Genomic DNA, 14,187 nt, shown 5'->3' on the forward strand with positions numbered 1-14,187 from the left:
GATTTTTTACATCATTTTATGTTGTAATCATGGGTATAGCATTGGTAAATTCTCCGCTTCTCTTAGATAATGATAATTTTTTTAATCAAATAGCAAGAGTTAAGTTTGGAATATGCTTCTTTAACATTTTCTTTTTTCCGTCTTTTAAAGGTCCAATGTTAATGCCATTGTTTTCTCATACGGGTCAATGACAACACACTCTTTTATTAGATATTAATCATTAAGGGGTGGGAGTGGTGATCACTCATCACTCACTCATCACTCACAACATCCAATCAAGTTCCGCCATGTCATCAACCATTATATACAAGTCTAATTTGTAACAAATTGGGATGCATTGATGGTTGTACGGTTGTACCCATTGCTTAAAGTTTTGTTTACGGAAAAGTAATCTAGACTTTGATGCCTGTACTCATACTTGTGAACCAGAGCACACCCACCTTTGGTCGGTCCAGTACGACTTCTACCATGGTGGTTTTGAAGCCAGAATTCATTGTGCCATCGATTTCTTCTCATACACTTTTCAAACCCTGGGTTTATTCACGCCATTACAGCTCCGATTAACCTTCACTGTTCCGATCATCGTCTCCAACTAATGGATGCATCTGCATCTGCAACATCTTCATCAAACTCGCGTAGATACCCTCTTTGTTACTTCTGTTGCAATTGTATCAAACGGTGTTTCCGTTGTTTGTGCTCTTACGCTTAGGGTTAAAGGTATAAACCTTAACTTTCTTATACAGTTTTATCTGAATTCACGTTTCTTTTCGATCTGAGATGCTTTGTTTGATTTGATGCTGGTAGATGTTTGATTTGATGATTTTATGTCATATGCAGATAATATTTTATGATGATGAACTTAGATATTGTTTTTAATTTATGAACCATTAAAGGAAGAACCAGGGGTTATCTTGATCCATATGAAAATGTGATTTGTACCGAATGTGTACACACCAGGTTTTGTTTTCTTTAGCCAATCTGATTTGAAAACTTTGGAGCTATGATGCGTAAGCTAAGATGAAAGGCTATGATGGTTGCTTGAGCCTCTGTAGTTAGCACAGAAACTCTGTATATGAGGTGCTTGATGGAATGCTTTAAAGTTGTGTTGATTGTTGTATTTTGAGGGTAAATCGAAGATCCAGGTAGCATCTTGGCGGGGCAAGCTCCAAATGGCATAGTTTTCACTATGCAACTATGTATTTGCAGCCATGTTGTTACCAGGGTCTTATATGTGTTCATCCCTCGATTACATATCTGAGCCTTTTAAGGTTGTTTTGATAAACAAAGGGTTGTGTTTTAGGTATGTATTTTAACATTATCAATTAACAACATTGGACTGCATTAGTGGTTGTACCCACTTCATAAAATTTTGTATATGGAAAGTCATGGCTAGGTTTTAACACGTGTCCCTTGGGCATGTGAAACAGAGCATATGTTTTCTTCCACCCTTTTTACTTAACCGTCGGTTTGGGTTTTTACAGTTGCTTCTTTTTAGCCGACAATTTTAGACTTTATGATTTGTTTTAGAGTTGTGATGATCATTGTACTTTTAGGGTACATCGAGCATCCGAGTAGCATGTTGGCGAGGCAACATCCAGATGGCATAGTGCTCACTTTGCAACTGTGTGTTTGTAGCTATGGCGTAACCCATTCTTATATGCGTTCATCCCTCGAATACATATTTGAGCTTTCAAAGTTTCAACGCACAAACACATTCACATCTTAGTAACCTTTTTTTGGCAGTGGGTATGTGATATCAGTATTGTATCTACTTCTGGGCTATGATGATGTGTTTTTGTTTGAAGAAACTAAGATTTTAGTGTTTATTGGCGTGGCATATGAGGTCTTTAACCTCTTAGTGTGCAGCCAACACGTGTAATTTCTGTTTCTTCAACATGTCTAAGCCTGTATAACTATACTATTGCTGGTGTGCAACGTGTGAAGGAACACTTGACTCTTTAATTGAAGAGAGCTTATGTTCTTCTGGTAATGATGGTGTTGAGTGGTAATGGACTAAGCAAGGCGTCAGAGAGGGTTTTCGGTCGAGTTGAACTTCCGGCGACCTAACCTAGGGTTCCGACAAAGTTCCGATGAACCTCCACCAACCAGCGAACCTCCATTTCTTAGCGAACGGAATGCATCTGTATAGTCATATCTTATATTTTTTCTCGCTTTGCCTCATTAAGCTAAGCTTCTTCAAGTTCCGTTTTGTATTTCTCAGTTTCATTTTTAATTTCAATGATGTTATTGGTGAGTTTGTGCCCAATTTTGAATATGGGTTTATTGCCTATTATAATCTAGATTACTATCATGATGGATTCAATGTAAGCATGCAACTATCTTATGTTCTTTACATTACGATGAATCAAGTAACAAGCTTTGAATTTAGTGTGTTTACATTAATATGATCCACTGGTGTTTTAATATATTGTTGGAATTGTATTTTGTACTCCAGGCAGTGTTTCATACATTTACATAGTGTCATTCTGCAGATTAGCTACTGCGGATTAGCTACTGAATGATTGGCTCATTTATGTATATTTAGGGTGATTTGGGCTACCGAGCGCTTTTTGCGGTCGCGGGCGGTGAGGTGACCTTTGGCCATTGGGTTAACCAGGTAGCCGGGAATTTATTCATTAACATGGAGTGCTTTTATGTATTCATAAATTGCTAGAAGTATGTTCGTTCTTAAAGTTAATAATGTTGTTGATGCTTGGATTGCTTTTTAATGCAATCTACATGTATCTACACTTTGATTTCCACATTACACAATCACTATACCCTTTGTAATTCTAATTGTATTTTTTCACAACTACAATTACATGCAGATGTATATGAAGGGGTATGTCTCGATGGTTTATAGTGATTACTTGAAGAAAATGGTCGAGTAACACTCTGTTGTTACAGTCTGTTGTGCTTCATCGGAGCAACAAATCATAGTACCCGTCGCAACGTGGCGGGGTGCTACTTCTAGTTATTCTATCACTCACAACCTTTTTTAGTGAAAATGATCATCACTCACAACACCCAGCAATACCCATCACGCACAACACTCAACAACGCCCAACAATACCATCACTCACAATACCTTCATGCGTGATAATTTCCACGCGTTATAACTTTCACGTGTTGAAAAGGATGGGTGGCGGTGGTGTTTTGTTCACCATCACTCGTTAAACAAATTCATCATGGGGTAAAACCTCCCCACCCCGGGTCCCCTAATAATTAATATAAATAACTTGCTCCATCTAGTGAAGCTCATAGGGTGATAACCTAGTAATATAATATAACGTATTATAAAATTCCGAATATATCGTTGCGACGTGTTTATTTTCATATACGGTTCGATGAAAGTTTTGTTCAAAATCAAACGGGTTAAATATAATTGATTTTTTTTTTATCTTTGCCATGTTGTACAAGTGATTGAAGCAAAAATGTACATGTCATCAAAGCTAACTCATCGTTTAATTTATCAAATAAATTGATGTTGTTTACCATTTCGTCATTTTAATATTATAATATTGTAATCATAACATTCCAAATATACCATTGTGACGTATTTATTTTGTTCTACTTCGATCTTAATAAATTTTTTGCTCAAGATCGAATGATATAAGTTTGTCTTTTTGTTACCATGACGATCTAGAGTAGCGTGTTTTGTATCGTAAGCTATATTGAGTGTTTGTAACTTGGTATTGTATCGGTACCTTGATAAAACGACCTGATACTAGTCAAATGACATCGATACCCGTATTCATTATATAGTTTGGATCCACATTAAGTACACGTCGATTGCTACATCGAATGGCTTTATTGCACCGATACCATAACAAACCGACATCAACCAAAAGCCGTCGGTAGCATGGAGAATCCCATTAGTTTGATTCAATCATGAAACGGGATAAATCCCCGAATCAACTTTTAATTTATTATATTGCTATTACGTATTTATACACATGCAAAAGGATTTATATTAGAAAAATGTACTACTAAAGAAATTTATTTTTTATATTTTCTTTTATCCTTACAAAAAACCAAACACTATTGTGTATTTTCATAAAAAAACGTGTTATCTTTTACTCCAACCAAACACTATCTAAAAAAATATATAATGTTGTCTTTTATTTATGTTTGTGTTGAACTCCTTTTATATTGTGTATATAAAAATAATTTGAAAACAAAGCATATATTATTTTACATGTAAGAAAAAAGAGATGACATACCATGTTTTGATCGATGGTTTTTGAAGATGTGACATGGAACCCAAACGCGAGATGACGTAACATGTATCAATGAACCATTGACCATAATGCGTAAAATGACCATGTTAGTAAATCTATGAGTCGAGATGGCCTATGTCCGCAAAATTGGTGATTTTTCATAAATGCTTCGATGTTAATATAACCGAGATATTATTTGCTTTCGGGTATCATCACTTCAAAAGCATACATTTCAACATATATTACAAAAACTAGTATATCATAGATACGTAGGTGTAACCTTATAAGTAAAGTGTTTCCATATTGCTACTTTCGGGGCTTAATAACCGCAAGCATCGGATTTAGTTTCTGTGTTGTGAGCCCAAGCGTATTAATATCTTCTCCCGAATCTTCTTTAAGGCTCCATTCGAACTCGTGCACCATTCTCCCAATGGACGCACACGCAATCAACATGGCCTGCATAGCCCCAGCACAAACTCTTTTCCCCCCTCCAAACGCCATCGTTCTTTGCAAATCGATGGGTTCGTTTTCTAAAAGAAATCTTTCCGGGTTCCAGTCTTGAGGGTCCCCCCAGATTTCACGCTCCATATTACACCCGTATATGTTTATAGCGAGCTGCAAAACGTATCATTACATTTAGCAAAAACTTATGATTGACTCATGTTTTTAATGATAGTTTGGGGGCATCTAAACATACCTCCGTCCCAGAAGGAACATGATACCCTCCAAGCTCTGTGTTCTCGTGCACGTATCTTAATGGGATTATCGAAACAGGACTGTGCCTTCTTAAAGTTTCATGAAAAACAGCCAATAAGTAAGGCATCTTACACAACTTCTCCTCTGTGATCTTTTCTAACCCGCAAACACTTTGGATTTCGTCATATAGGCGGGCCTGCTTCTTGGGGTTTTTTGCAAGTTCATACATTGCCCATTCCGTGGTGACCATAGTAGTGTCTGCTGTTTCGATAATCGGTTCCCAGAGTGACATTATAAGTTGTTTCTCAGTTAACGGTTGTGCTTCAGACAGCAAGTAGTCGATGTAGCTGTATAGCTCCTAATTTGCAGAAAACACAAGGCACATTAACATAAAAAATTCGATTATGAAGTGGTATGATTTGCTGATTTACCTCCCCGGTATCTATTCGTTTTTTGTGTTCTTGAATAAGTACTTTCATCACAGCCTCTCTTCGGACATACATTTGTTCGATTTTCATCTCGAAGTTGGTGTTTGGGATCCAAGAGAGATACGGGAAGAAGTCTCTCCAGTCAACTTCTATGGCACCCATCATCGGGTCAAGCACCAAAACTTGAAAGACCTCATCTCTTGTCATGGTGGTTCCAAGATCACTCACATAAATGCTTTTGATATCCCTCCCGAATGTCTACAAATTCGTATAAGTTTATCAAATTTGTATAAGTTTATCAAATCATTCATACATCTTATGGATTGCAAACAAGGCTTAGAAGAACTCACTTGTTTCAATGCTAATGTGAAAAGTTCAGACTGGAAAATCTTTCGGAGGTTTACTGCTTCGTGAGGAGAATTTGGCGCCAGATCATGAAGTTGATTTGATAAATTCTCCGCCAAGGTGTCTCTATGCAGACGGTGTTTCTTCTGCGATTAGATAAAACATTTGTATGAGTAAAGAGTTGTCCTAAATGTACCTCACCCTTGTTATTTTTAATGAATGTGGACTTTTACTCAATAGATGGGTATGGGTACATTTAGCCAACCCCTTATGTAAATATAGCCAAACGCGTACAAACAAAAATAAGTGTTTAAGTAATATAGAATAACGATCACCAACCAGAGCAGCTGGTCCTAGGATACTAGTGAGTATGTTTCGTTTTACAGTCTTGTGATAGTCGTCGTAATCACTCATTGCTACCATGGTTTTATCAGCAGTCAGGATCTTTAATGCCTTTGAAAGCTTTCTTGTTGAAATCGAGTTGAATCTGGTAACTAAAGCCTATGACATCAGATGATAGATATCATTATAACATGATTGTATAATGAACTAAAGACTTTTAACACATTATTTCATAAGACAGGTGTAGTACCTCTTTAGCTAGATCATTGGAGTTGATGACAACCATGGAGGTGGCTCCCGTTTTAATGGAGTAAATAGGGCCATAAGTTTCTGCCCATTTTGTAAAGGTCTTGTATGGTTTCTTCTCTTTCAACTGAAGCAGATTCCCTAATACTGGCAACCCCGGAACCTCTGCAATTTTGAACGACATTTAACATCACCATCATATGCAGGATGATTTCGCTGAAATAAATAGGCTTTCCAAAGACATGAATGCTTTTTTAACTTGTATTTTCTTTATTCTAACTTTCTTTTTTATTTAAAATCTTATATTTATTTTTAAGATTTTCTTATACGCTCTTCTTTCCAGGGTAGGTTCACATAAAGGTTTTGGTTTTCTATTTTGAATCTTTGAAGACATTAGTTTTGGTTTTCTATTTTGAACTTTTGAAGAACTAAACTTTGTAATTTGACTTTCCCGTGTACGCTGTTTGACATAGCGCAACGTCTTGGAGATATATATAATATAAAAAGCAACTAATATGTATTATGTTTTATGTATAAAATATAAATTATAAATATTTATAAAAGTAGTGATAATTAATAATAATAATAATAATAATAATAATAATAATAATAATAATAATAATAATAATAATAATAATAAAGCCGATAATTTACTACACGTGGAAGGCAAATGAACTGTGTCGTGTGAGAATAATTGGGGCCGTTTTTGGCTTGGGATAAACTACAGTGTATAAGAGTGGTCGGGGCACTAGCGAGTAGAGGAATCTATGGTACTTACATATTCCAGAACACCGCTTTCACTCTCAACAAAGCGGGTTCGGTTAGCCAGTAGATTTATCCGCATGAGATTTTTCGAAGTGGGTGTTGATTTTAGATTTGTTGGTGGCTTATGATTGGTTGAGGTATTTGATTTTATTTAATATTAAAAAATATATATAGTTTTTGGCATCGGTAGAGTGCCGCTACCGAGTAACTAACGGGTATTTTGTATAAAATTTGACATGACGGACGTTGGTTGGTTAGGGCTAGGGTAAGTACCCTTAGGTGCCCATTCCTCTCTAATACCTTTAGTATTATATTATCTACATGATTATCACATGATTAGTATTTCATATAAATTAAAATCGATTAGTATCTCAGTTTCTGATCCTGATACATTCTTGTAATAAAAATAAATTAATGTTTAAATAGGTTAGTAGATGTTTTCAGTTGATTTTAAACGATTTATGTAAAGTGGCTAATAAAAACAATAAAATTAAAAGCCATAACGGAAGTATAATCAAAGTTAACTAAAATATCTCATTTTTTTCTAGTTTAGTAGATGTTTTGACGGAGACGAACTGATTGATTAATTCTGACAAATCAACTCGAACTGCCACATAAATCTTATGCTCGAATTTACAACAATCTTTTTTTAAACGTTATTTAAGAAAACGCATTCATAATTTCAAAATTTTCAAACGCTAACTTCATATGATAGAGAAAGGGAGTATACCAGGAACAGAAGGAAGATGATTGGGATTACCACCACCACCACCCTGATGTGAAAGAAAACTTTTGAGAAACAAGAGAGAAACACCACCGGCAACGGCCACTACCGGACCACCGAATGCTACTGCCGCTGATCCCACCGTTTGCACATCCATCCGGCCTTATGTTGTTTTCCCAGAGAAAAAAAGCAAGAAGGCAAGTGAATCTATAATTAAGAGTTATAAAAGTGGAGTCCATAAGTATAAATAGGGTCCATAGTTATAAAAGTGGGTCCACCGTTTGCTCATCCATCCGGCCTAAATGCCTAATAATATAGAACAGGCAAAGATCCACACGGGGTGTGGTTCTTGATGCTTTTAGATTTTTTATTTGTCTTCGCTTGCTTAATCAACAAATACATTAAAATAAATAGGGTAAATTGCACTTTTTGTTATTTATGTTTGTATCAGGTTGTAATTGATAGCCTTTAATTTTAATAATTACAGTCACAATTCTTTAAAATTGCATTAATCTTAACGTTATTTAACTAATATCGTGAAAATAACGTTAAAAGCGGCGGGCGGTTAATCATGTATCATATGGTAGCGTTGATATCCAAAAGACAAAAAGAAACATGCAGTAATCGACCTTTGTCTCGATTGTTGACTGTTATGTGTCTTATGTTCAAGGCTTGATACAAAACTATTATCGAGCCGGGGGGTCTCACTGGAAGCAGCTTTTCTATTCCTATGGGGTAGAGGTAAGGTTATCTACATCTTACTCTCCTCAGACCCTACATTAGCTTTGCTATTGGTGGGATTTACTGAGTATGATGATGATGATGAATTACAGTCACAATCCTTTATTTGTAAAACTCATTACACTCTACGTTCTTTAGCACTAATCATGTTAAAATTTTAAGTTAAGCCTATTCACATGAGGGTGGTTTTGTAATTTTACTTATTTACTTAAAAATCTTCCTATACTAATAAATGAAAATCTTTTTGTACACGTGTCACTCTCTGGTTTCTCCTGATTTTTAATAATAGTATTACATATTAATTTTATACACAAAATATAATATAATATTAACTAATATAGTTAGAGATAAACGTCAAAATTCAAATTTAATTAACAATTATCTATAACAAATATAAATGTATCAAATAATATAATAAGTATAATATTATTTAATATAGTTAGAGATCAAACGTATAATTTCAAATTTAATTAATAGTAAATTACTTTTTGAGTCCCTATGTTTTAGTGGTTTTAACCACTTGAATCTAAAATCAAAAAGTTTAACACCTTGAGTCTCTAACCGCTCATTCACACCCTTTGTAAAAAATTCAAAAAAACCTTTAGTAAGGTTGAGTTCTCTAAGTTCTCACAACTCGTAGAAATTTTTCATTTTACCCTAACCATATATATTTGTGAAGATAAAATATATTATTTAGATATAAACAATAATTACTAATAAAGTATCAAATCACATGTACAAGTAACGAAAATATAACTGTTCTTTTGTTTTACTAATTTATCTAAATAAATCATTTCATTAATAAGGATTACATAAAAGTTTATAATTTACATTTTTCGTCATTAATAAAAGAAAAGAACAAGAAAATATATTTATATTATATTTTATATTTCATTTCTATATAAAACACAAATCAAAATCCTCAAATTAACATATAAAACACAAATCAAAATCCTCAAATTAACTACAGTATCTATATCATCCTGATCTACAGCACCACTCTCCCTCTCTCTGTAACACCCATTTAACCTAATCTCCTTACCACCAGCACTCCTGTCGCACCGACTGTGAATCAACGACCGACTGTGAATGATAGGAAGTAACAATGCAATAAAGCTAGTCAATCAATAATCAAGCTAATCAAATCAATCATCGAACTCAAGTATGGATAATTTTAATGCTTTTATACGTGTGTGTGTGCCTTACGTGTTACTTGTGCATGCTTACTTTATGATAAAGTGTGTGGTGAATCAATCAAAATCAATCAAGAATCGAAGGATAATCAAACTCAATCGAAACCGACTTTGAAAATAAGTTGTAAGGATGCTTGTATGTTAAATATAGTCCCGACTACTACTAAAAGTAATTTGATTAGGAAATTCTATCATCCTCAAATCATCGTTCTAAGTCGGAATATCAAAAATCGTCGCGAAACACTCAAAACCAGGCAAGCCGATCGAACAGGGCAACCTGATCGAACAGGCTAGCCGATCGAACAGGGCAACCTGATCGAACAGGCTAGCCGATCGAACAGGGCAACCTGATCGAACAGACTAGCCGATCGAACAGGCTGTTCGATCGGGCAGCTGCTCGATCGGGGATGCTGTTCGATCAGCCAACCCTTTCCTCTTTTGGAAGCCTATAAATAGGGCTGTCCTTGTCAAACTTTCCACTTTTGGAAAAGCTCTGACCGACCAGCCTCTTCTTCTCACTAAATCTCAGATTTCTCTCAAACCGGTAAGTATTTCGCTCTAATCCTTGTACGTTTTTGTTCATTAATCGATTCTCCATCCTTCTATCTTTCAAAACTTGGATTTCATCCATGAAATCACCAAGATCTAGGTGTTCTTGGGTGATGTCATCATGTGTTCTTCAAGAACACTAAGTTTTGACATCATTCCACCATGAATAGCTTAGATCTAACCGATTTCCACATAAATAACCTAAAATCTACCAAAGATCTTAACATTTCACGGTGGAAAAGGATTGAAAGACGGGTTTTCATCTATCTTTCAACTCTTTTACACTCAAAACGGTGAAAACGAGACTTGAACCGATTTATAAATCAATCTAAACAAACACATGGTGCAAGATTCGGGTTCTACCGAGAGATATACCGATTTCGGGTTAAACGTTAAACGTAAGTTCCAAACCGCCTCTGGCCGAGCTTGGGTGATTCCTGCTCGAGTCAGTAGACTAAGTAGGGACTTCAGCTTTGTGGTTCAACTCGTAGTCAAAATATCTCTAAAACATCAACAATTAACGGGAATAACCAAGTGTTAAGTGATAGGTTAACCGAATCGAGAAGCTGGCCGAACGGCTAGGCTGTTCGATCGAACAGCCCAACCGATCGAGCAACACCAGCCGATCGACCAGGCTAACCGATCGACTGGCACTTAGACCCACCAACTCACAAAGTGTAGTATTGACGAGGTACTGTTCGATCGACTACGCCACTCGATTGAACATTACTGCTCGAATCATGAGATACTATACTTCAACACTTAACCTTTTCGAAACATTGGAATGTCACCCGATCGAGCATGCCACCCGATCGAGTGACACTTTGCCAAACCTCAGCTGCTAACCGATCGGTTGGGCTAACCGATCGAACAGCTGTTCGATCGGCCAACTTGAAAGGGGTATGCTGCAAGAACTTCAAAAGTTCAAACCATCATACACAAACACATCCTTCACATCAAAGGAAGAAACAATCCACTTGAAGGAACCAGCCGATCGAGCCAGCCGGCCGATCGAATGGATGTTCGAACGGACTTTCAAACCAATCGAACAGCCCACTCGATCGAACTGCCGTCCGATCGAATGGTCTACTCGATCCAAGTACATTGTTCACTTTTTCCGCATTACTCATTGTATTGTTATCGAACTATTCAGGCTAACTTATTCTCAGTGCTCCTTTCAATCCACGACCAACCACTGTGAGTATACTCGATCCCTTTTTTTGCTTTCAGCACTTTTGGGTGTTACATACGTAATCTATCAAATTCACAAACGACACAAACTATTTGAACGCTAACCTACTTGCATGTATTACTTGACTAAATGATTGCTGTTTATTATGATTACACGTGGAGTGCTATCTGCCTGCTTTAGCAACGTAGTACTATAGTTTGGACTCAGCACCCGTTCACACGGGGGTTGCTAAGGACAATTACTTGCATGGATTACAGTGGTAATCATGTATTGCGAACTGTCTCGGACAGTCAACTCGAAGTCGTTGGTATCGATGGTCCCATGTTGATAATTTACATGCATCGTTTGCCCTTGTGTACGTGCTTGGTTATGCGTAAACTTTTCGAACTTTATATGCTATATCAAACTTGTGTACTCACCTTTACATTATATGTATTGACTTTTATTTTAACGTATGTGACAGGTGTTTAAGCTACTATCGTGCTAGGGAAGCGAGACAATAATAAGCTTCTAGGAGCCTGTGACCTTAGGACAGTGTCCACATACCTGCTCCAGGGCCATAGTTATCTGTAGGTCTTGTACTGGCACCTGTAGTCAGTAAGATCTACAGTTAGCCGTCTAGAAGTCTTAAAACAATATTTAATTCGGTCTGTAATAACTAAGAATCTGAGTTGTCGGAACAGTTCCCATATTGTTTAGTTGATTTCTATGATAACTTGTTATTGTTTGGGACACGGTATGGGACGTGTTATATAACTGAATTGTATGATAGTTGTTGTGGAAACTTCTGAACAATCTGTTTCGCTCAGTGCCGCGCCCCGATGATTCCGCCATCGGTTGGGGTGTGACAGATTGGTATCAGAGCCATAACTATAGGGAATTAGGTTAGACACGATCTAGTCCGGATCGCTGTCTTAGAGACCTAGACTATAGCTAGGAACCAAGAGACCAAGTTTATGTGCTTATTTTATGTTGTTCCCTTCTGTTCTATCATTACATCCGAACTCCGAGCCAAATTTTGTAGTTTGGACGGGATTAGGAGTGAAACCCGCGAATTCCTGCCTAAATTACAAATTTTGCCAATTACTTTGTGCAAATTTCTATCAATAAACGGGGGAGAATTATACCAAATTAGGGCTGAAACCCGTAATTTGATGAAAACTTTCCTCTAAATTTTTCTTAAAACAAGGAAGAAATTGCTGAGCTAGGGGTGAAACCCTAACCTTGGCAGTTATTCCAACTTTATTTTATCTCGCCAAGGCAATTGACGGACTCCAACGACCTGAACTCACGAGTATGGCCTAGAATGCGCATGCATAATGCCCAAGAATCGAGGCAGAAACATGTCCCCTAGAGTCGAAAGTGACGACAAGTCAACTGTGAATAGTTAAATTGCCATGGTTAGTCAAAGTCTAGTAGCCGCAGACAATCCATTTTCCGATTTTGAGTGTTGCTTCGTTGATTTTATATGATTTATCTGTTTACGTGTTTTAAGATTCGTTGATTTCTCCATTTGTTATCAATCTGCGTGGCCTTGTTGCTATTCTATCTCGATTCAAACCCCTGTTGATGTGATCTAAACGAAACCAGTGTGCTATGCTACGCTATACGACTAAGTTAGACGATACAATGTGATGCTATCCGATATGCAAAACGAACGACACTCGACTTGTGGCTATAGGTTTCTGTTTTCTGACAGCCTCTGTGATAAAATTGCGTACGTGTTTAGGAAATTAAGTGCTCTATTTGCTTAATTGCTTATGTGCTCTAATTGCTTCTGTGCTTATGTGCCTCTATGATTATGTGCTTATGTGTTTATATGTGTTACGTGACGTGAGATGCGACGTGATTCTAAGCTTTAGTAAACTAAGACGTGCGAGATTCGAATTCGTTGTGTTGAGCCCTATGGCGATGTCTATTGCAGACCATGTCGTCATCATCAAGGACTCGCCAAAACCTTTCCCGTCAGGAAAAGAGAGACCGACGTCTCGCCAAGCTCATCTCAAGGTCTGTAGCGAAAGCTGTCAGCGAGGTGTACGAAAACACCAGCAAGTCGTCGGAAGAATCCCGAACCCTCACTGAATCCAGCAAAGCTCTGTTCAGTTTCAAGCAATTTAAGGCATGTGGACCGAAGGAGTTCACCGGTGAAGAGGGCCCTACAGGCTTATTTCACTGGTTTGACTCTGTGGAAGTTACCCTTGGTCAAAGCGGATGCCCGGATCATCTTCGAACTCTCAATGCTACCGGTGTCTTCCAGTCGCGGGCATTGGACTGGTGGACAGCCGAGAGGAATAAGCGCGGGAACGACGCTGCCTACGAGCTGACGTGGGAGGAACTGAAGGCTATCATGCTGGACGAGTTCTGTCCTCCCCACGAACGCCAAAAGTTGGAGGATGAGTTCTGGACCATCAAGCAGAAGGAGGGCGACAACGCTGGTCTCACCGCCCGTTTCAAACAACTGAGCATTATCTGTCCAGACCAGGTCAAGACTCCCGAGATGACCATCAAGAAATACATCCGTGCTCTTCCGGATTGTGTTGCAGATTTCGTGTTCGCCGCCAAACCCGCATCAATCGAGGAAACCTACCTACTCGCTGCCGAGATTAACGACAAGCGAGTTAAGGCTGGTGTCTGGGATAAGCCATCCAAGTCGTTGCATCAAGTGACTGCCGCATCAACCGACAACCCTACTGCTCAAGCCTCCAAGTCCTCGAGAAGAAGAAAGAAGAACAAGAGTTGCGCCGCC

The 14,187-nt window shown here is 37.6% G+C and overlaps 1 protein-coding gene and 1 long non-coding RNA gene across 3 annotated transcripts; one reads left to right on the forward strand and one right to left on the reverse strand.

Annotated features, from left to right (window-relative positions):
- Positions 1–353: 353 nt before the first annotated feature.
- Positions 354–2,388, forward strand: LOC118482223. The gene is made up of 2 exons (XR_004867781.1): positions 354–717; positions 838–2,388. It is a non-coding gene; the product is annotated as an uncharacterized LOC118482223 (long non-coding RNA).
- A 1,968-nt stretch (positions 2,389–4,356) lies between these two features.
- On the reverse strand, positions 4,357–8,134 carry LOC118479237 (ent-kaurene oxidase-like). 2 transcript variants are annotated; one of them, XM_035977836.1, is made up of 8 exons: positions 8,027–8,134; positions 7,773–7,986; positions 6,282–6,442; positions 6,029–6,190; positions 5,695–5,835; positions 5,348–5,602; positions 4,918–5,274; positions 4,357–4,835 (listed from the first exon to the last, which is right to left on the reverse strand). In XM_035977836.1, exons 2-8 carry the CDS (start codon positions 7,921–7,923, stop codon positions 4,527–4,529), a joined length of 1,536 nt encoding a protein of 511 aa, XP_035833729.1. In that variant the 5' UTR covers positions 7,924–7,986; positions 8,027–8,134; the 3' UTR covers positions 4,357–4,526. The 2 variants fall into 2 exon arrangements, with proteins under 2 accessions (XP_035833729.1, XP_035833728.1); XM_035977835.1 differs by lacking the exon at positions 8,027–8,134 and having other exon boundaries at positions 7,773–8,020.
- Between the last annotated feature and the right edge of the window lie 6,053 nt (positions 8,135–14,187).

Source organism: Helianthus annuus, chromosome 9 (assembly GCF_002127325.2).
Source record: "Helianthus annuus cultivar XRQ/B chromosome 9, HanXRQr2.0-SUNRISE, whole genome shotgun sequence".
Taxonomy (NCBI): domain Eukaryota; kingdom Viridiplantae; phylum Streptophyta; class Magnoliopsida; order Asterales; family Asteraceae; genus Helianthus; species Helianthus annuus.

What these genes read in the sequence shown, in the direction of transcription:
- LOC118479237 (XM_035977836.1), bottom strand. Translation starts at nt 7,923, where the DNA reads ATGGATGTGCAAACGGTGGGATCAGCGGCAGTAGCATTCGGTGGTCCG. An exon ending in TCATCTTCCTTCTGTTCCTG is followed by an intron (nt 6,443 to 7,772) that starts GTATACTCCCTT and finishes TCAAAATTGCAG; the next exon opens with AGGTTCCGGGGTTGCCAGTA. An exon ending in ATGTTCCTTCTGGGACGGAG is followed by an intron (nt 4,836 to 4,917) that starts GTATGTTTAGAT and finishes TACGTTTTGCAG; the next exon opens with CTCGCTATAAACATATACGG.